The sequence below is a fragment of the Eretmochelys imbricata genome, chromosome 18 (assembly GCF_965152235.1).
Source record: "Eretmochelys imbricata isolate rEreImb1 chromosome 18, rEreImb1.hap1, whole genome shotgun sequence".
NCBI lineage: Eukaryota > Metazoa > Chordata > Testudines > Cheloniidae > Eretmochelys > Eretmochelys imbricata.
In genome coordinates, this window is record NC_135589.1 from 16,290,604 (window position 1) to 16,313,711 (window position 23,108).

The 23,108-nt window shown below is 50.1% G+C and overlaps 1 protein-coding gene across 4 annotated transcripts in view; it reads left to right on the top strand.

Annotated features, from left to right (window-relative positions):
- Positions 1-23,108, top strand: part of PUSL1 (pseudouridine synthase like 1) — a 66,014-nt gene that overhangs the window by 35,311 nt on the left and 7,595 nt on the right. For all 4 annotated transcript variants that reach the window (XM_077837348.1, XM_077837346.1, XM_077837345.1 and 1 more), the window contains exons 5-6: positions 333-506; positions 20,022-20,076. In XM_077837348.1, coding sequence (XP_077693474.1) covers positions 333-506; positions 20,022-20,076 — 229 coding nt within the window. The remainder of the gene's footprint in view (positions 1-332; positions 507-20,021; positions 20,077-23,108) is intronic.

Here is a 23,108-nt window from a genome sequence, read left to right on the forward strand (position 1 = left end):
TGCGTAAACCTTTGCAGTAGTAGGTCCCTTAGAGGTGAACAGAATTCACATCTGGATTAGGGTTTGGAACACCATGTGTTTTGGTTTGGGCCATTAAAAGTAGGGGGCCATTTGCAATATGGGAGTTCCCCACCCTCTACTCGCCCCTCTCAGTTTTTTTCTAGAGTGTCTGAATCTGGGGCTTGGACCTGGATACTTCTTGGAAATTTATTCTTCTCCCTCCCCCTCCCCCCGCCCAAAAGACATGGTTGTGCAGAACCTTCCCTTGCTTCCAGACCCCCCCCTCAGACCTTCCTTCTTGCTCTGATGTATCTCTCTCCATTTTGTTCCAGCCATTTGAATGTTCCTGCCATGCAGGAAGCAGCGGGTTCCCTCCTAGGGACCCATGACTTCAGCACCTTCCGCTCAGTCAGCTCTGAAAAGCCTTTCAAATCTCCCATTAAAACCCTGGCCCAGGCAGACGTCCGACCCTCTTCTGGCTTCATGTCACATCACTATGAATACAGGTAAGAACCCACGTGGCCCTCAGGCCTGTAAGGCACTTTGTTGATCATACACTTGATTGCCTACTGCTTCTGCTGAGAGACCACCAACTGCAGCTTGCCAATAGCCCACTGTTCTCTCCCCTTGCCAGCAGCCTAAGACTGGAAACTAAGGGGACTGAAAGCAGCAGCCCACGTGTGAGCAAGCCGAATAGACACACTGGCTGCCTGGCCCACCATGGAGTGTGGATCAGGCAGATGCAGTGACATGTTGTGTCATTCCTGCCCTCCCTGGTCAGTATCGAATGCCACATTGCCGGGAGCCATCAAACTTGACTTGACTCTGGCTCTTTGCATCCTCTGGTCTGCTAATGGAAGGACATGCGCTGTTCTCACCGGATGGAGCATTTCCCTAACTCCTCCTTGCCGTACAGCTGAGAAGGCAGAGAACCACTGGTTTACAGGGGATTAGCTTCAGTTTTTAAGGATCAAAGCCATCTTAAAAAAACTCTCCTTTCTGGTCAGTAATGTACCACTCATTAAGGTCAAGAATTGAAACTGGAGCACTGTGCCCATTCCTTGCGGCCTCTGTAAAGCTGTGCTGGATTGTTATTACTTCCGCATGAGTCTTGCTTGCATTAAGTATTTAGTGAATTAGCCATATTGCGTGTCCCTCTGCCAACTCCATCTCACTCGTAGGTTTAGAGTGGGGCACTTGAGCCAAACCTGTCTGTGAGATTCCCCAAGCGTCGCATGCAGATTTCTTCATCTCCAACTTTGGCCAAGATGACTGTGGAGCAAAATAAGGGACTGATCCTGTGTGGTGTAAGCTTCAGACATCGCTGCAGCATGCATGCCCTCCTTCATTGCTAGCTGTCCAGCCTTGCAGCCTGCAAGCGAGGTAGTTAAAGGGGGAGGCCCTGGCCATCTCCTAGCTTTGTGGTGACCCTTGTAGGCAAGGTGGCACAGGATGAGTACAGCAGGCTCACTTGCAGGGTGATCTGTTTTAGGCCACTGGGAAGGGTCAGCCAAGTGCTGAGATCCAAGCTTTAGAGCACTGAGAGATTTGGGTTTGTTCCATAAACCACGTTTTAAAAAACTGACGCCTTGAAAAGAGAAGAAAATGGAGATTTGTTTGCACCCATGCTCATAGAATAGTAAAAGATCAATGACTGTAGCTGTCCCATCTGGGTCAGACACTCTAAGCCACTCTATGGGTGTGATCCATACATGAGAGACCCAGGGAGGAGAAACAGGGTGTTTCTGGGTTGGTGTTGGCGTCTCAGTGGATGGCAGTCTCTCTTGCTATCATGGCACTGAACTGCCAGACTCTTGGTTGAGTGTAAGGCAGAGGCCATGGCCACTTGTGTTCATTAAACATTCCCTGGCATGTTTTCCCCAAAGTAGGGATTCTAGCCCTTGTCATCCTGATCTATTCCAGTTTAGACATTTTAAATTCTACCTCCATCAACCCCCAGCTCTGGGAGTGGCTCAGTCAAATAAAGCATGCCTCCTGTCCTCCCCAAGACTGGGATGCACTGTTAGCTGCTGCGTTCCACTCTAGAGGCAGCTGCATTTCATCGTGAGGAAGAAGGGATTCTCCTCTATTTAATTTGCAAAGGGGTGCGGGATTCATCGGGAGTTAATATGCCAGAGAAGTGCAAGAGGTGGTTGGTTTTTTTTTTTTAAACACACTTCGATCTGAACAGCAGGTCATTGGTAGGCATTGCCCTGGCTTGTTAGGATAAGTGAATAATCAATTGTTCTGGCGTGCGTGTCCAGAACAAAGCAGTCATCGTGATGGCCCTTTAAATGAAGAGAAATGGTGGGTCATGATGGAAAGACTCCTCCTCCCCCCCCCCCCCCCCGCTCTCCCCCCGCAAAGAAATCAGTGTTTATAGAGCTGAGCCATTGGGGGGAGAATACACATGTACGTTTTCCGGGCTAGGAAGCATCTTGGTAGTAAATCTGCGCCTACCTGATCTTAACTTTGGCCACCACACGCCACTGGGCAGCTGAATAAGCTGCCTTTCCAGGTAGTTCCTGGAGATAGATGGCAAGGGGGGAGACTGCTATGATAGCTGGCCTCTTGTGCATGGCAGCCTCCTTGCTGTCAGTCATGGGCCGCTGTTGCAGGAGGCAAAGAGCCTTCCTCCATCAGGGATGGACGGAGCTGAAGTTAAAACACCTCTTTGCTTCTGGGGCCCCCCGAACCTGTGTCCCGTACCCTGCTGCGTTCTGCCCAAGGGAGAAGTGGCAAGGAGGTGATGGCGCTGTGAAAAATCAGGTCGCCTTCCCATTAAAGGCATGTCCTCCTGACGATACTGGAGGTCTCTTCCTTTCAAAAAACCACCCCTCTGCGTAGCTAGTAATGCTTAGCCTTGAAGGAGGGCTTTGCCACAGTAGCTAATCAATCCCGTCAGCGCCCCCGGGGGGGAGGCGAGAATTACAGGTGAGGCAAGTGAGGCAGTCCAGTGATTTGGCCCAGGGTAAACCCAGGGCGAGTTAGGCAGAGCTGGGACTGGAACTTGGGAGCGGCTGACTTGGAGTTTCTTCTCTCGCTCCTAGCCACGGCTGCCTCCTGTTTATCCAGCTTGTGCAGCCTGGCTTTTCTGCACATTTCTGCTGGGACGTTTGCAGGCTCACCTCAACCAACAGGCCTGCAGTCTGCCCAAGGGTGGAGGGAGGAGCTAGGGGAAAGGGTAGAAGGCAGGTAAAAGGAGCCAGGAGAAGTGGTGATGGGGCAAGAAGGGGAGCTCCCTCTCCAATCTCGCTGCTCGATAATAAATTGCTCATAGTCCAGCAACCAAAGGAGGGGGCCAGAATTGCATCTTTACTGGCACAATCCATCCAAAGCCACCTGCCTGTCCATTGTGAAGTTATGGTATAGCTACTCGTTAGCGTGTGGAAACGATTGCCCGTGTTTATGGCACGTCTGGAGCCTGGGGGATCTGGAATTGGTAACCTAAGTGATCTGGCACATCAGGGAAAGAGAAGTGTGATTTGAACCCTTCTGAATTAGTATCCAGTATTACTGTATCCAGTAAATGGCCAGAGTGGTGCACGTCCTGCTTTTCATCAGTGCAGCGTGTCTAGGTGAGGGTTTGCAATGGAGTGACTGCAGCAGTCTAGCTACTCCAGTGCCAGTATCATAAATGTAGACAGGCCTGTTTTTAGTACCAGGGCTGTTTCTTGAAACCCATCAGTTCCTCTTTGAGGCAGAGCGAAATCTCCCTGCACTGAACCCAGCTCCAGGCAAAAAAACCCAGTGACTGCTAAGGAGAGTACTACCGGGGAAAGCAGTGGACTTGGCAGATCTTTCTCTCGTCACTGATCTACCAATTTGTGAATTTTTAACGTGGCTGGTTTTGTGTATTTGACTTTAATAGAATGCTGTTGATTTAAATGGTTTGGAAAGGGACTGTGCATTTTCTAGTTTATCTTGCTTCGTAAATCTGTGCCAAGCAGCTTGAGAGAGCCTTAAAGTGGCATCACACTAGTTGTTAGAGGAGCATTTCTGCTGAGTTCTGGCGACGCACAAAGACGGCTGTCTTATAGCGAGTCATTTTTACAGTGATGTAATGTTTTATTTATTTATTTATTTACTGAGCATACAGACTTGCGGCTTTCAAAGGTGCATGATTTCAATGGGATTTGGATGATTAATTCCCATAGATGCCTTTCAAATCCCAGCCTTAATTATTAAAATCTTGTTAAACCAAACCATTATTTTTCTGGTTTAGGGAATAAATATAGTTCTGGTTTTATTTATCCTTTGTATTAATCGCCTGGTTATAATTAATCAGATGTTCCCTCAGTGGGACAGTTGTCACTTATAAAACTCAGTATGCACCTTTCCCAAACCTGTGACTGACGGCCAATGTACCTGGAGCGTGTGCATTTCTTTACTGAAGTACCAGCAGGAAATCAGCTTGCAAAGAAAGGCCTGAGATTGCACGAACAGCATATAAATAGGTTTTAAAACTAATCTAAGAGGTTTATTTTATTTTTTTTCACTCTGGAGGGTGGGAAACAGTGCATGATAAACCATGATCTTTTAGTCAAATAATGCATCTTTTCTTCCTGCTTCTTTCTTCCCCCCCCAAATGAAAACCAAGCTTCTGAATTGACCCCTTGTCTGTGTAAAAGGGCAGCTGTTAAAACTGCTCCCTCCATCAAACTCACCGTTGCCTGGCAACAGTGGAAGTTAGGTTAATGTCCCATCAATACAAAGCACCCTTGAATGCTAAAGCCATGTTCAGGAACTTAGCCCCATCGCTGCTTCCTTGGGAGTAATTTTCCATCACCTGTTTCTCACTGAACATGTATTATTCGTTGCGAGGTGCTGAGTTGTGCCAAGTGAAAAGCCAGCCCAGAGTTTTGCTCGGAAGCAGAATGGTGTGTGATATTAACGAGGAGAAAGTTCCCCCTTATGGAAAAGTCTGATAGAATTTAACAGAGAACCAATCATTTCTCTAAGTTTGAGTCATCTGATATAACTTAATAGAGAATTCTATCCCTGCCATAAAATTCTATACGAAGGCTCTGAAAACTTTCAGAAAGAATCTCATCTTCCATTCAGCTCCATAGGTTTTTAGGGCAACCTCTGTAGACTGCTATTGGTTTCATCCTTAAGTCCTATTCGACTTTGCCATCAGAGATGCCACTTGCTGTGTCGATTTAGGAAGTCAGATTTCACAGGCAGTTCCAGCCCTAGACCCCAGCGAAATACGGCAAGATTTCAGCCTAGTCTTGATCAAAAATGCACTTTTTACATTCTTCTTTCAGAATAAAATTAAAACTCAGAGATCAGATAGGTCATGGGCTTGAACACCTTTATTAGCCCTGTTTTACAGATGGGAAAACTGAGGCAGAGAAGGGGAAGTAACTTGCCCAGGGTCATGCAGCGAAACAATGACAAAGCCAAGAACTGAATGCAAGTGTCCAAATACTTACTGTGGCCAGGCCCTCAGTTTTCCTTCTCCTTACATTGGGGTCCACGGTTATTGATCAGGGGTCTTAGAGAACTAGGGACAAAGAAATCCTGCCTGTGGTGCTGTATAAAATTAAGGGAGGCTGCATTAAATATATTAGCCTCGATTCAGAACACCTGCATAAGTGCTTTGCTGGATCAGGGCCTTAATCTGCTTAAAATTGTGTGTGCCGTGTGCATATGGGCAGAGCACGTACAACATCTACGTAGAGGGAAAGGAATGGCATGGGAAAGCGGTAGGATATTAACGTTTTCTGACGGGAGCAGAGTCTGGGGGGGTGGGAACTGAATGACACGTTGCAGCAGGATGTTATTGGTGATTTTCTTGGAAAGCATCCTCCCGACGTGGCGTGTTCTAACGCAGCGTTCTGCAGCCTTCAGCGTGCCCACCTCCCGTGCAGGCTGGCAGGTGATCTCAACCCCACTCTCCCCGTCTTGATCGCATGGTAGCTTTTCACCTTCCCAGATAGCCGAACCCTTCCCCACAAGCCTGTAGGTTCTGGGCAGGCCCAAACCGATGGGGAACCAACCTGAACAACACGCGTGCATTTCTCGCAGCCATACTTTACACACACACAGACCCCTTCTGCATAAGCACAGATGGTCCAAATCTTCATAGCTGCCCAGTCTGCCATTACTAATAATTTTGCAGGGGCGTGGGAACAGACCACAGAGCACTAACAGTCACTTGCACACAAAGGTCAGCTGTTAGGATTAGCAAAGGCAAATGTTGTCCCGAGTGGCAGTAGAAAGGAATTGAGGGAGGATTGGTGAATGGGGGAGCAGGGGCATTTAGGAACTCCCAGTGCATTGGATAGTTTCCATTCGCTCTCACGTGAATTCCAGCAGCACTTAAATACTGGTGAGTACTTATATTTATGAGTCTATAAATGTGCTGTTACATATGTACCCCCTCTATGCCCGGAATGGACTGGAGAGTGTTTTGCCTCTGGCCATGTCCCTTTGTAGAGTCCGCCACTGAACCGTGAATTTTCAAAACCACTTTTTCCAGAAATGAACCAGATTGGATCCGCCATAAAACAAAAATCTCCCCACGTTGGTAGGATGGTGTTGAGGTGTCCTTTGGAGGTTTTAAAATCCTGTTTTCAATGAGTCTTAGAAACCCTAAAACTTTTGGAAATCCAAGACTGGTATCCATTTCCAAAGCTAATATTTTTGTCTTCATCACATGGGCACTGGCTTGTTGTGGCAGGATCATGCTTTAGGGCAGGGTGGACATTTTGGTTGTTCTAGGGTTGCTCTTGAGTGCTATGCTGTGCATTCTGGGTTTTGATTTTATGGCTGTAGGAGAAGAACGTTGTTTCTGGTTTGTTATTGTAGGGCTGCTCCTGAGAGTCGGGCTGCAGACATGGATTTGTTGTTATAGGGTTGGGTGTGAATACTGGGTCTTCTGCCGTTTGAGGTGAGGGGATGGTGCAAAGGCACAAAGTATTCAAAGACGGCCAATAAAGAATAAAAGGGGTTTGCAAGCCTAAGTGAAATGTTGGGAGAACTAGCGTTGGTAGGATCCCCTTTAAGGAACATTGGTGATTATTCAAGTAGGTTTTAGAATCGGCGTGATCTCCAGGTTGCAAAAAGCAGTGGCTCTTTCTATCCAAGCAGCACGGATTTGACAAGGGAGAGGAATGCCTGCTTACCTAATGTCTGGACCAGAATCTCCATCTGGCCGTTTCCCCCGACTCTTGCACCGGCATGGGAACGCCTCTCTGTCTGCTGCTACATGCCTTCCTGACTGTTACAGATGGATTCCCTGTGCACGTCAGTTTCCTGATTTGCTTGCTCTGGCCTTTCCAGCAGCATGTGGACGTTGCGGTGTGGATTGCGGAATGATGAAAAGCATTCTGCAAAGTCGGTGGTGACCATATGACTTTCCCCAGTCAGCTCTGATGAAATCGCATTGTGGGTTTGATCTGGGTATTAGGAGAGGGTTTTTTTCTGTTCCCAGCAGGGAGCATTCCCAGAGTCAGCACTTTCTCTGCAGGCAGTTGAATTGTACCTTGTTTTATACCCTGTATCTCAGGTTGTAGTTATTGCTCTGTTTGTGAGCCATTGTGCATACGTGTATAAGAACCTACACCTAGCGCATCCAAAGGATCCTACAGCTCTTTACAAGCTTAGGAATCACTCATTCAAACTAGGCAGGGATTGCTCAGTGGCAGCCACCTCTGGGGTGGAACATGGCAGCTGTTTAACAGCTCACAGCAGTTTTCCACTTTTAATTTAGGAGTGGAAGTGGTGCTGAACGCACGCTCTAGCTGAAGTGACAGAAGAGTTTAAATAGGAGGAATGTAGGAACTGTGTCTTTTGACTGGGACACTGAGATTAAAAGCTGTTACCAAAAAAACCAACCACTCCCAACTTCGGTTTCACATCTTCCCTGAAAGATTGCTCCTCCTGCCATCCAGCAGTTTCCTAACACCCGTTTGGGGCACTGGTTCATTGCTGAATCTCTAGGGGAAAAATGCCACCTACTCCCAGACCCACACCAAGGACTGCCACCACAGTGAGCTGGGCTGGTTTAATTTGCAGTTGCCTGCCGACCACTGGCTTTGGATAGACTTTTCACAGCAGCTGCTCTAATGCAAAATGGCATCATTCAGCCCCGCAGGCTAACTGGGTTTGCAGAGAAGAGCCAGTAGCGTTGTGAGATCTGTACCAGAAGTTCTGAATTCCCATCTCCCCACTGGGACTGGTGCTCATCTCCTCGGTGAAGGGTAAGTGATGAATCAGGTAGATGTGAAAAGCCCCTTTATTCTTGTTGGATCCTGGAGGAAGATCACTGATGATCCTTGGGTTCTGGACAGGCCTCCTTGTGTCAGTTGGTAACTGCATCCAGTCAGTGGTGCTGATGCGGATGATCAGCCATGTGTCTGAAGAACATAATAGCAACTCTAACTGCAGTAGCTCTCTGCTGCAAGTGCACAGTGCATCATCGTGCTGCAAAATACCTGGGGCCTACCCTAGCACGCGGGAAGATGGGCGTTTCCTTTTGCATGACATTCAGCTGCCTGCCTGCAAAACCCCAGTTTAACTGCTGACCAAAACAGGCACTCAAGAGGTTTACATTCCAGATTCTTTGCAGGGCAGCCGGTTTCCTTAATCTGCGTCTGTGGCGTGCGTCTGTCTGAATTTGGGCTTTGTGGATATCAGTGCTGAACTCAGGCCACAAAGTTCCCATCCAGCTTTTCCCAAAACGGGGGGGGGGGGGCAGATTCACATTGGTCTCTGTGTTGACGCAAGGGATTCAGATGTTTCTGATGTTGCATTAACGGGTATAGAGTGGGGCAGTGGTTAGAGAAAGCAGTGAGGATACAGAGCACTTGGAATACAGCTGTGCCAGCTGTTGCTTGGTGCCAGATGCAGCCATCCCTGGGCAAGATCCCAGTGGAGTCTGGGCAAGGGCTACCAGGGTTGGCTGGGCTGACAGAGTTGCCAGGTAGGGGAGGGGGCAGAAGGTCAGCAAGGCAGAGGCAGGAGAAAAGGTCCGGTTGAAATTGGAAATGTAACCTGGAGAGCGTGGAGGGCTCTGCACCAGAACTGGTGGCCACCCAGCATGTTTAGCTGTTGTGCGCCACGGCACTAGACTTGCAACTTCCAAACCCAGTTATAGCACCACTAATGGCCTCCCATCTACGCTCCGGATGTTGCCAGGCCAGCGGCCCTGGGTTGTAATGGTCATGGGCCAAACACGCTGTTCTGTGCAAACCCCCTGATGATGCGGCACGTAGTTACAATGCACAGTGGGCCTGGCCAAGCAGCAAGACCAAATCCTGTTAGAACCCAGGGGCCCAGCTCTGTAAGCTCCTGTCCTGGCTGCAGTCCCTCTTGGGTTCAGGGAAGACAGTCACACTTTGCCCAACTTAATGCCAGAATCGCTTATTCCTCTCTCCCTCATACACTGGTTGCTTTTGTTCCTGTGAATCGCGCTAATTTCCACCCCCTTGTAGCTACAGTCCAAGATCTATAGTGACGCTACAAACCACTGAGTGCTGTAGCTTTGCCAGAGGCTCAGAGAGAGAGAGAGAGATGCGGGTCCTGAGAGCTTGGCAAAGCCCTGCTTTCTCTGGGGCGGGGGAAGGAATAGGGAGGGGGGGCAGACAGAGCATGGAACAACCTAATGCCATGAGGTTCCAGTTAGTAATTCATCCCGAAGCCTGGTCAGGTAACATCTAGCAAATTCGATTAGAAATCACACCCATAAAAAATTCCTTTTAATGATGCTGAACGCTGGGCGGGGATGGAGACAGAGGACGGGGCGTGGGAGGAGGAGGCAGATTTATAGTGAGCTGCAGCTTAGAGGAAAGCAAGGGAGTCTTATCTGCAAATGCCCCAGGGACGCCTGTAGCCAACATTGCGGAGGGTTGGTTAAGGGGGGAAGAGATTTGTTTTGTCTGCTAGCAGTGCTCCCCCTCCTTCCCCCGGCAATCCAATCTGGCTGGTTTCGAATTCCCTCCTCCCAGCCAAGCACAAAACCCTCCTCGCTGTGGACCCCGTAATGTAATATCCCCACCGAAACCCAGCTCCTCTGCCTTTTCCCAGGACGTGAAATTAAAACCAGAGGCAGGGAACTGTCCCCTGCTTCCAGCACTCACTGTGTCTGGGGTTCTTAGTAAGCAGTGCTGCGGGGTGGGGAGCTTACCAGGATGCTGCCTGTTTCCGGCACCTTGATAATTGTCTCTCCCTTAAAAGACGCTCGCAGCATGAGCAGAGGGATCCACAGAGTGAATCCCCCCAGAGACTAGGAGTTCTCAACCTTTTCCTTTCTGAGGCCCCCCGCAACATGCTATAAAAACTCCACGGCCCACCTGTGCCATAATAACTGGTTTTCTGTATATAAAAGCCGGGGCCGGCATTAGGGGGTAGCAAGCAAGGAAGTTGCCTGGGGTTCCGTGCCCCAAGGGCCCCTGCAAAGCTACATTGCTCAGGCTTTGGTTTCAGCCCCTGGCGACGGGGCTCAGAGCCCCAGGCGTCAGCCCCATGCGGTGGGGCTTCAGCTTTCTGCCCTGGGCCCTAGCAAGTCTAATGCTGACCCTGCTTGGAGGGCCCCCTGAAACCTGCTCGCGGCCCCGCAGGGGGCCCAGGGCCCCTGGTTGAGAACCACGGCCCTAGATCTGGTTAATAACTACAAGCCCCCAAGCCAGCAGACAATAATGACTATGTTCAGATTCTACCACCCCAGCTCACCTTGAGGAACACCTAATTGGCGAGTAGCCCATTGGTTAAGTTAAGGTGTCTAGTGCTTAATTAGCTCTTCTAAGTTCCCTCCCTCTTAACAGGAAGGAGCCCAGGTGGCTGGGGGACCAACCCCAACCTGCCAAAATGCTCTGGAGATGACATGATGAGCAGGACCTCAAATGGCATCTGGGGATACCAGGAGACCAGCCTCTCTCCTGGCATTTCAGCCTGGCGAATGCCAGCTACACGCTGGGAGGAGAAGAGAAAAGCAGCCAACCATAGTGTGTTTGACCCTTTGGGTTTGTGGACTTGCTCTTTGTATGACTGTAGCACCTAGATCCCCATTGTGCTAGGCACTGGACAAACATAGTGAGACAGTCCCTGCCCTGAATGGTTTGTTATCGAAGGCCCTGATTCACAAAAGCCCTTAAGCACGTTCTTAAATCCCATTGATAAGTTAAGCATGTGCTTAAGTTTTCTCCTGAATCAGGGCCAGAATAGACCAGACAGAGAAGAACAGTGCTATCACCCCATTGTACAGCCAGGGAGCAAGGGCACAGAGAGATGAAATGACTTGCCCAAGATCACATAGGAAACCCATGGCAGAGCTGGGCATTAAACCCAGATCACCTAATCAATAGGTCTCAAAGTGTAACTGTAAATGGAGACTTGTCATCAGACAGGGTCTGTTTCCAGTGGAACCCGCAGGGATTGGGTCTTGGCCCTTCGCTATTTAACGTTTTTATCAGTGACCTGGAAGAAAACACATAATCACTGATCAAGTTTGCCAGTGACACAAAAATCGGGGGAGTGGTAAATACTGGGGATGCCGGTTCACTGATACAGCGCAATCTGGATGGTTTGGTAAACTGAGTGCAAGCAAACAAATAACTGTATTAAAACACACAAAGGTATGTGTGGACATCTGAGAACAAAGAATGTTGGCCATACTAACAGGATGGGGCACTGTATCCTGGGAAGCAGGGACTTTGAAAAAGATTTGGGGCTCACGGTAGATAATCAGCTGAATGTGAGCTGCTAGTGTGACGCAGTGGCCAAAAGAGTTAATGGGATCCTGGGATGCATGAACAGGGGAATCTCCAGTAAGAGCAGAGAGGTGATTTTACTTCTGTATTTGGCACTATTGCTACCGCTGCTGGAATCCTGTGTCCAGTTCTGGTGCCCACAATTCAAGAAGGAGGTTGATAAACTGGAGAGGGCTCAAAGAAGAGCTGCAAGAATGATTAATGGATTAGAAAACCTGCTTTGTAGTGATAGACTCACGGAGCTCAATGCATTTAGTTTAACAAAGAGAAGGGTTACAGGGTGACTTCATTACAGTCTACAGGTGCCTACGTGGGGAACAAATACTTCATAACGGGCTCTTCAGTCTAGCAGAGAAAGTAGAACCCAATCCAAGGGCTAGAAGTTGAAGCTAGACAAATTCAGACTGGAAATAGGGCATACATTTGTAACAGTGAGAGTGATTAACCATTAGAACGATTTATCAAGGGCTGTGGTGGATTCTCCATCAGTGACCGTTTTTAAATCAAGGTGGGATGTGTTTCTAAAAGCTCGGCTCTCGGGATTGTTTGGGGGCAGGTCTCTGGCCTGTGCATTGCAGTGGGTCGGGCTGGGAGGATCCCGGTGGAAAACCTGAGTCCTGCTCCGGTGCATTAGCCACCAGCCCTTCCTTCGTCGGAACTTGTTCCCCCACCCCTGGGGCAGGCTGCGCGATCGCTGCACGTTAGCTGCCTTGCCAGCTCAGCGATGGCTTGCACTGAGCGCATCTTGTCAGTTCCCCAGCGCTTTTGCCTGGGCTTCCTTTTCCGCCTGCTAAGTGCTTTCTACTTTTAGCCTCTGTCGTTGAGACCTGATCCGTAACAGCATCAGAACACGCATCTCCCCACATCAGTCCGTGCTCGTCGGCTGAGCGTCCGCTGCCCGCAACACCGATGTAAGCGCTCCGACCGGCCCGGGGACTATGACTGTCTGGGGCGTATTCCCCCTCTGCCTTGCTAGCCCCAGTGCCGACCGAGCATGTGACATGTGCCCGGAGCCCAGTTTCTCCTGCTGGGACACAGGGATGGAGCCACCCATCAACAGAGGCAAGCTGCGGCAGTGGGAGTCGGACTCCTGGGTTCCTCCTGTCTGCTGCTGACGTGCTGGAGCTCATGTGCTGGCTTTGAGCGTATGAATGAGTGATGTCACCCTCTAGTGCTCTCCCCGCCTCCTCCACCGGGGACAGTATTACAGACCTAGTAGGACAAGCTGAGGGAGTTCTCCTTTAGCTCAAGTGTAAGAAGCCCATGGATCTGGAACGTAAAAAGTCTCCGACTGTCTTTTTGGAAAGAAGGGGAAGAAGTAGAGTTAAATCTGATCTGCTGGGGGCTCCTTAAATTCATTATCTTGGTGATATGATGCCCAGCTAATTATGTTTGAACTGTGGCTGAAGGAACTGCAGTCTTGCAGTGAGCAGCCTGGCTCTGCTTCCAGGTTTACGCTGGCAAATGTTATTTACTAAATGGCTCCAATTCATTAGGTAACGAGATTCTTCATTTGCAATTTCCTGCAGCGCGTGTTTTTGAAGAGCCCTTTGCTCTGGGTATTGAGAAGCATAAATGAAATGTAAATGTAACCTGCAGTAAACTAGCAATAGCTGCCTACCTGGTGGTAGTGGAAGCCAGTTCTTGTTTGGGAAGGAGCCTTATCTAGGGGTCAGAGCTGCTTTCCTCATCCTTTCTCTGCCAATAAGCGAAGCCGCGTTAGCGACCAGGCCAGACTGAGGGCTGGGTGCCCCTGAGCAGAAGGGAGAATGTGTCACGGGCAGCATTTCCCGACGGGACAGATGGGATTTCGTAGAGCAAAGGCTGAAATGAACGTTAGTCAGATCCCGTGGCACTGCCGTTTCCTGTTACCTCCTGGCCAGGCCCTTCCCTCTCCCCAGCCTGTTCAAACGGTGCCCTCCTCCTCTCCACCCTCCCTTGGCTCTATCCCTGCCCCTCCTTGGAATCCGTCCACTTACTGCAGTTGGTTGAAAGGTTGGCCATGTTTTTCATCAAAAATGTGACTGCCGATGGAGAGGGAAGGGACAGAAATGCCCCATTTCTCCTTCAGCTCTAGCGCTCGCTTCCTGTCTCCAGCATCTGTTGCTTCCCAGCCCCACGAGGCTCTGTGGAGTTGTACCTGAATTGCACAGGGACTTAGGAATTGCCAGGGTGAATCAGACAGTCCATCTCATCCTGTATCCTGGCTCAGCGGACAGAACCAGCTGTTTCAGCAGAAAGTGAAGGAAGCCCCCACCTGCTAGTGGACAGTTATGGAATAATCCAGTTGACCCCAGCTAAGTAGAGGTTGCCCGGAAGCTGGTGGGGTTTATATCCCAAGGAAGGTGAATAACAACGAAGCGATGTTGCACGTGGAATGGAAGGCCATGTTGGGTGGATCTCCGGTGTTCTCAGACAGTTGCACCATTTCCTAAAGGTGACCTGCAAAGAGTGGGAGAAATGGGTGTGTGCCGTCTTTATTTTTGCTGCTTCCTGGTGAATGAGGAAAGATCTGAAAGGTTTGTGGAAGGAAAAAACCCAACAACCTGGTGTATTTGTTACATTATGAATTCAGTTCTTTCCACTCTGTTTCCCTGAAAGACTCTTTGGATGACTGGGGAACTAGTCACAGACACCAAGCAGTTGAAAACTGATTAAATGGAAAGAGAGGGGGATTTTGATGTTCAAAACTGTTGTTTCAGCAACAACGAATAAATTCAGACACCTGCTAAACAGCTGGGGGAAAAGCTCTCTCGTTAAAGACGCAAACCCCAAGCTAATCGTATGGATCCAGTCACTGAACTAATCCATGTTTACTTCTCTAGCTCTTGTTAGAGCGGCCAATGAGATGGAAAGTTGGTGATGCTAATGCTCTAGAAGTTTTCTTTCTTTGTTGGGATTTACATATTTTTTGAAATAAACATTTTCTGTAATAAGCTTGTTTGAAACAAACAGATCTCCCAGGCCAGCCAACGTGCTGACAGTCTCTGGATGACTCTGGGCCGGCTGTCTACAGGGAGGCTACATCCCCAGCTCTCTTGACAGGTAGAAATTCTTTCTTGACATTTGGCTGCGAATGCATTTCATGGTTCAGCAGCTGACCCCGGTTTGGAAGAATGTTAATTTTTGCACCTAGGGCTTGTGCACTTGAGCAGTCCTGGAGGGGGCTGCAGAGAAGCAGGAAGGGCTGGCTCCGTCTATCCAAACACATGAAGCAGTGCCGCCTGGAGTACGCACTGTGTGTTCAGTTTATTAAGGAGGGCGATGAGAGCTTCCTCAAAGATGCCTTCTAGGAACTTCGGGCCGGACAGGTGCTCCATCTAGTCCAATATCCTGGTCGTGGTCAGTACCAGTTACATCAAAGATCCAGACCTTGCTATTGGCAATTGGTCTCTCAGCTGCTCCCAAGGAAAGTCTACTCCCAAACCACACAAGTGCGAGCTTCTGCCCCAGAGCCGGAGGCTTTATCCAGCTCTCGCCATCTTGCGTCTCAATTACTGCAACATCCTTTTCTCTGGAATTGACCAATGCAGTACTGTCGCACTCAGAGCCCTTCAGAGCCTGTCGCTTTGACCGTGTCGCCCCCTCTCTTTGCAACCCTGCATTGGCTTCTCCCTTCTCTAGTGTATCGAAAATATAAGCTGCTTGTCTTCGCTTTCAAGGTCCTTCACGGCCTTTCCCCATCTCTCATTCGCCGTCCCACCACCAGTCAGTCCAGGATCCCAGCCTCCATTGCCCACTTGCTGTCCCCTGTGCTGCCTCTCTTGCTGGAGTGGAGTTCCCTGTGAACATCCACAAAACTAATGAATTATCTTCTTTCAGAACCCTCCTTAAGACCCTCCTTTTCCGCGATGCCTACAAAAAAAACTTGACAGGTTAGGCTGCTGGTGTGCTGAGACCAAAGCCGGTCACGCTGACCACCACTGTCTCGTGGTTTTCTTGCACTCCCCTGTCAGTCTGTATCTAGCTTTTGTCTATTGTTTTATACGTAGATTATAAACCCTGTGGGACATGGGCTGTTGTTTTTTGTTCTGTGTTTGTACAGTGCCTAGCAAAATGGGGTCCTGGTCCATGACTAGGGATCCTAGGTATTGCAATACTGCTCCTACTAATTATCCTGCCAAAACTCTTGTTTGGTGTGTTTTTTAGTATGTACTATTCTAACTCTATCAATGCCTCATACCCATTTAATCCTGCTAAACTTCTTGGCATCGGTGACATCTTGTGGCAGTGAGTTCCACCAGCTAATTATGCATCATGTGGGGGAAAAAAAAATCTTTCCTTTTGATCAGGTTTGAATTGGCCGCTTTTCAAGTTCATTGACTGTCCCCTTGTCCTTGTATCGTCACATACGGGTCATGCTGGTTTCTGATCAATACGCCAAGTCCCATTCGTTATTTTGCATGCTTCGTTCGTGTCCCCCCTTAACGTATCCAACTCACTGCTGCACTAGTTCATTGCTAGCTGCAGAGCGAGCCACTGTCAGTGCAGCCGCCATCCTCGTTTCCCATCCCTGGCTCCGTTCAGGTGAACTTTTGGCCAAGGTCCAAGTGTCAGATTCCCCCCCAAAAAAGGAAGCCGCTCTGGGCTGCCATGGAAAAATTAGCTTCCGGCGGCTGAGTTGACTTCGGTGGTGTCATTATTAACCATCGACTCTCACCCCCCAATCCCCATTCCTTACAGATGCCTGGAGGAAAATTGCGCATAAGGGCTGCAATGCCTGCTGTTTAAATAATAGTGCCTCAATTAAGGCCCATTTTGCATCTCCTGGAGAAGAGCGGGTTGTGTGCATCCTCTTGGGAGATGTCTGCTCGGGTTACATCAGCCAAACGATCCTCATGACTCGACTCCCCCCCCCTCCTGAACAGAAGCTGCCTAATTACAGCAAATGCCAAAAGCAATCTTCATGTCAGTGGGAGAAGAGGCTGGTTTTGTGTGAATTTAGTGCTTCCGAAAGTAGCAGACGGATTGGCTTGGTGTGGTGGGGAGGTCAGCAGCCCTGGGTAGTTCAGATGCTGGGCAAGTTTCCTCCCCCTAGGTGTGCCTGGCTCCAGAACCCCGACCTAAAAATCCTTCCCTTGCCATTCCAGCTGGGAGGTCTCCGCCCAACTCTTCCAGTGCACTTTGTTCTCAGCCTGTATCCGTCACTGCTGATCCAGTTCTGAACGCTCACACAGCTCTGCCCCTGCAGCACCCCCTGCCGTTCCAGGCATCCTGTCTGCGCTTGGCTTGCCCCCATTTAGATTCAGCTCATTGGGGCAGTGCCCTGCCTGGGTATGTGCATCCTGCGTGGCTTTTGATTGGTTAAAGCACAGGTGAGGCTGGTGAGTTTTAACGAGGGGGAGCTGGCAAACTGGGCTATGCAGCCGTTGAGAATTGAATTGGAAATCGTTTGAGGAGGTTGTGGGCCTTTTAAATGGATCAGCTGGGACCACCCGGCAGGTGCAAATAAAAAGTGTTGATTTCCCGCTTGCTTTGGAGCCTCCTCGCCTGTGGGGCAGCACCTGTGTGGAGCAGCTCCAAGCCAGGCTGAGACACGTCATCCCCACGGAGCAGCCCAGAACCCTCCAGCCCCCTTGGCCAAGGTAATGCATCGGTGTAGAGCCACCCCAGAGCTGTCCAGCCCAGGCATGACAATCCCATAAGTGAACATAAAAACAGCCAGACTGGGTCAGACCAAAGGTCCATGCAGCCCAGTATCCTGTCTTCCAACAGAGGCCAATGCCAGGTGCCTCAAAGGGAATGAACAGAACAGGGAATCATCAAGTGATCCATCCCCTGTCGCCCATTCCCAGCCTCTGGCAAACGGAGGTGAGGGACACCATCCCTGCCCATCCTGGCTAATAGCCATTGATGGACCTATCCTCCATGAATGTATCTAGTTCTTTTTTGAACCCTGTTATGGTCTTGGCCTTCACAACATCCTCTGGCAAGGAGTTCCTCAGGTTGACTGTGCATTGTGTGAAGAAATACCTTCTTTTATTTGTTTTAAACCTGTGCTCCTGAAATTGACCACGTCTCCCCAGCAGCCGGACTACGCTGTAAATACCGAGTCCTGCTGAGAGCGCCTGGCCATCTCTTCCCCTCTGGCTCTTCCCCTCTGCTTTGTCCTTGAGCATTTTAGGGTCGTGCTACTCAGCGAGGGGCAAATTTCAGGCAGTCAGAACATGTTCCACCTGAAATGGCAGGAAAAGAATCTCTTGAAAGAACCCCCAGCACAACATCTGCTTCCTCGAAAGCTACATTAAAATCAGCAACCCTTCTGGGTCTCACAGGCTGGGAAGAAAAGGGGGGAATCTTAACCCTGATACAGGGAGGCTGCTGTCCTAGGGCAGAGTCAGATGAACGGGGATTCCACCCCTGTTTCACTGACCAATGGGGCTGCAGCCCCTACTGTGAACAGAGATTCGATTTGCACATGCGTGGCTTAACCTGCCCTTACGCGGTGACCGCTTCTCTGCTGCAGAGCAGCATTGCCTGGCTGTGCCGGGACAGTTGTGACCAGCCACAGGTACGAACGGCTGAAATCCCCAGTGGAGGCAAGGCCCCAGAAACCGCCACCATGCTGGCAGCAGCCCACGTGAGCCCACTATTCAATAATTACAATCGACAGTAGGATCCTCTGCAGCTGCCCCGGTCAGGAAATGTCTGCAACCTTTGGCTCATTGGGGATGGTGCAGGTAAACGTGATTTTTCCCTGGACTGCAGCGATGTCCTTATCTGTGCTAGTTACGTGGTCAGTCTGGGGGAGCTGAGAGTGGAAGGGCAGGGTTGAGGCTCATCGGCTTGTTCTGGTCGGGGCCAGAGCTGTAGTTAGTGTTTCAAACAGGTTGAGAATCTGTGGGGCAGTTTAGTGCATCCAGACCAAAAGGAATTAAGAAAAAAATCAGAAAACCAAAACTTCCCTGACGGGAGAGGTTATTAATTGCACTAAAACTGTGATCTGAACCCCTCTTCCCCAGCACCCCCCCTCCCCCAACGCCAGCCGAGGGCTATAGGCGTGTTCTACTTGGTAACCAGAAACCCGGTGGGCAGGTCGGGTGAGTGCCATCCAGGGAGCACTGAAACAGGGCCGGTGGTGTTTGATTCTCTCTTCTCCTCCCAAAGGCTTAAGAAGATTGAGTGGAATTGTTCCTCCTTAATCTTCTCTCCTGGAGCCTGTTTTAGTCTTTTGTTCCCACTCATGCTAGTTTAAACTGATTATTTTTTAGGTCACGGAGAGATTTAGGGAGAGGCTGAGGCTCAGTGCTGTCCGGTGTGGTGGCACAAAGATGAGTTGTCTTCTTGTGCTTGAGTTTTGGTGCCATTGAGAGCGAACAGGTGAATGGCAGAGCAGCGGGGGACCAAAACTTCCCAAGCACACCTCTGCTGATGCCCTGGAATCCTGACCCATAGCATCCCCTGCTGTGCCCCTCCTAGCTCCCCCAGCAGCTCTGCCGACGCTCCTCAGTCCTGACCCACAGCGCCTTTACCGTTCCACGGCTCTGCTGATGCTGCTCTGCCCAGACCCGCCGCACCCCCTGCTACCTCCCAGCTCTGCAGCTGCCCCCTCTTTCCAATCTGTCGCCGGGCAGAGAGAACCTGCCAGATGGGCCGCGTGATGCAGATGCCGAGGGCACAAAGGGAAGGACCATCCTGGCCTCTTCCTGTCCCCACCTGCGTTGGGCTAGCCACAGTGTGACTGACAGAGCTGTGTGTGGGTTGGGTGGAGAACGGCCTGGAGTTGATGCTGCTGTATAAACTACTTATAAGCTCCATGCAAGAAGCGAGCTGGGATGGTGAGGGAGAAAATTGCTTTGGGTATGGTGCAACGCATGTCCCGTGCAGCCCGTGTCCCGTGCAGCCCCGAGCTGCCCTGGCCTCTCTGGTGCCATCTGTCTTAGAAGCAGCATTTCAGCTTCCCCCATAAAGCTGCTCTGCCGTTTCCCTGACAAAGGCTGGTGTCTCCTTTGTTTCGGCCAGCGCTGTTTCTCTTACTCCAGGACTGTGAAATTTGCCTGTTTGCCTGTCCCTCGCAGATGTTTACAGCGAGTGGAGGGCTGGGGTGTGCTCACTGCATAACTGACTGTCTGCAAGTTCAGTTTAGTTCCCGCTGGAGAATCTGGGCTCCAGAGGAAGCTGTCACTGTTCTGATGTAAAGAGCCCTCCCTGATCCCCAACACTGAAGTGGAAACTTGGCTTCACAATGATTCGCCTGCCTGCCTGTAATTGACCAGTGATTTACGGTCCCTCCTGGGGCTGCGGGGGGCTGGTTTGAGAGAGACCATTTTTAAAACTGATCTTTTTTTTTTTTTTTTTTCCTAGGGGGCTGCAGTTTTGGGAGCTAGAATTCAAGAGCAGATCATTCCTCTACAGGCAGGTACGGTGTAGTGTCGCAATTGTGATAGTTCTATCCGCCTTCGGCCCCTTTCACCTGAGGATCTCAAAGCACCCCACCAGCACTAAGCAAACTTCCCTCCATCCTTGGGAGGTGTCTTCCCTATTTGACAGATGGGGAAACTGAGGCAAAGAGGTGCCATGACTGCTTCGGCCATGCAGTGAATCCATAGCAGAGCTGGGAATAGAACCTAGATGTTTTTATTTCCGCGTTTGGGCCAGTACAACCAGAACCTCTAAGTTTGTTCCTAAAATGACTGGAGGTTCCAGGTCATGTGGGTGGGAGTTCTAATTGTCTCCCAACTACCTTGTCTTATCCCTGTGGTGTGAGTGGCTGCAGCCAATAGCCAGGCAGTCTCACTCTGTGTTACGATGCCGAGCGTTGTGAGGACCGTCTGGAGTTTTCTCTTGCGTTTTGGATCATGAAATACTACATAGAACTATAGAAAGGAGAGATGGAAAAGCTCCATTACTCCATGTACTTCCTCTCCCAGGGAGATTATTCCCTACTGCAGGATTGTTCCCTGCTCTGCCCTGTTCTCTAGTTTTGTCCTGTCTGCTTTGAAATGATTCAGGAGTGGGGTTTTCACCACATATCCCCCCCTCCCGAGAGAGGCTGCTCCGCAGTTTAATGGAGCTCATTGTTCGGAAAGGATTGGCAGTTCTTCGTTGGTGGGTCTTAGCCCTGGTCACGTTCTGGCGGCAGCAAGCTGCAGAGAGAGGGCTGGTTGGTCTTTTTTTGTGGGATCAATAAGCAGCTCTTTTGGATTCCGTTCTGGTAGACCAGCTTTGTTTGCATCATGGGCCGAGCAGCTTTTTAGACTCCCTGGCCGTGGATGCCCAGCGACTGAGCAGTAGTGGGCTCGAAAGAGACCTTCAGGGCATGGGAAGGACTTAGGCCTGTTCCCGGGAAGGACAGTTTAGAGAGAGAGATTGTCTGTCTCCCTCCCGGTGAGTGTTTTAGGCATTAGACAGGAGGCCCCAGCCTCAGGCAGTGATATTCTGAGCCCCCCACGCTCCCATCTCTGCTCAACTATCTACTGCAGTCTGCTATGACAACCTCCCCCATCCCTGCAGAAACCCAGCTCCGCTTTGAACTGTGCACACCGACCTACCCGCAGGCGCAGTCAGGATGCGTTCGACAAGGGAAGCAGGGGTGGGCACCCCAGGAGAACTGTCACGAGGAGTGCAATGTGTTTGCCCCGGGAGGCTGAGGAGGAGGTGATCGGGGCGTGTGGCTATCCCAGATCCCTTGGGGGTAGCCTCCCTTTAAAGCCGGCAGACCTGAAACACTGAGGCATCGAAGTTAGATTCACACCAGGCAGTGACCTCTAGTGGGGAAAATTTAAAATAGTGCCAAGTACTCCTGGTTTTTGTTTTTGTTTTTTAAATAGTGCGTGTCCAGAAGGGTGGTTTCTTCACAGTCAGACCTGGGCTTGTTTTATCCATGCTGAAATGTAGGATCTTAGCAGGTAGAGAAGTAAAAGACCTAGCTGTCTTGAGCAGGGAAGATCCATAAAACAGATCAGTGCTGGGTTGGCCCATCAATCTGAAGGTTTTGAGACCGAACCCAAACCCCTATTTGCTAACAGCACTGGGAGCCGGCTGCTTTGATTGGATTAAGGCATTAGTGGGAAAGTGATGGTGCTTTGTCTTCATCTAAATAACTCCTCGCTCGTTTGACCTGTGCGTGGGTTTAACAAGGACAAACCTGATTAGCTGAGTTTACTCCACTGTAAATGCAACCTCCTGGATAATTGTTTCCTGCTCTTGTACAGTGCTGTGCTTAGGTCCCTGCAGGATTCGCTTTACATTTGTGTCTTCATTTTTCTTGTAAGGGCACAAACAGCCTAATAAAACAAATACAAATGGAACTCAGATGTTAGCCCCAGCCTTCCCTTCTGTGCGGGCAGAACCAATTGCACGTAAGGAAGTGGACTTGCGTTTGCACAACAGCTGTTTGCACAAGTAAGCGTGGCAGCTGGGCCTCTGTGTGTTTGATCTGACTCCCTCGGTCTGCGTTCATTGGTTGCTGGTAAAATCAGTTTGGTGCCCAAAATCCGAGGCTAGTGGGAAATCTGCAGAGACCCACGGGAGGTGATGAGATAGCAGTTGGTGGGCCTGTCCTGCAGGAGTAGCATGTTCTGTGGCCCAACTCCAAATGTCAGTGGGACTCCCCGTCCCTGCGATGTGTGACACAAAGGCTGTTGCGAGCATCTGGAAAACTAGACCTGGTGTCTCCCCTGAGCCTGCATGATAACTTTCCTCTCAGCGCCCGGGATACTAGACAGACAATCACAAAGCTCCAGCCGTCTTGAGGAGGGGTCTTGCGGGACCTCACCAAACACAATGCCCAGCTTGAAAGGCTGGTCGCCACTGAGCTGGATGGAATTACGTGTCGGGGGCTTTTGTGAATTGCAGACTTCTAGGAATGCTTGAGCCGTGAGCACAATGGATGAAGTCCCAATCACGTCAGTGACCCCCCACTGAACCGTCTCTCCTGCTGGTTGGCCCTGTTAGGAGCTGGCTGCCTGGTTTTGGAACCTGCTCCCATTCCTCGCCTCTTTCTCCCTTTATTTTCCTGGGGATCTTCAAGCCCTTTGCACATTAAACTTCTCAAGGGCAAATTGACTTGCCCACAGTCATGCCGTGAGCTGACCCCAGATCTCCTGGGTCCAGAACTTCCCCAGCTCTAACCACTAGACAGTGTCTTTGATAGTGACCGCAGAACAGCCCTTAACCCTAGAAATGGATCGCTAGCGAGGCTTGTGTGGGGAGTTTAAAGTGACATTTCATGACTGCAGCCTAACGGGAAAGCCACCGTGCAAACATGAAGTATGCAAAGGGCCAGGAGATAAATCTAGTTTCAGAATAAGCTCATCAATATACGAGGGAGGTGGAGGGCTGGGAGTTGATCATGCAGCCTAGCTAGCAAACTCGGCTGTGTATCCCTCTGACGAGATCAGTTGGTGATCCTGGGAGAGCAGCTAGGCTGCAAAGGTACCAGCTCAGAGG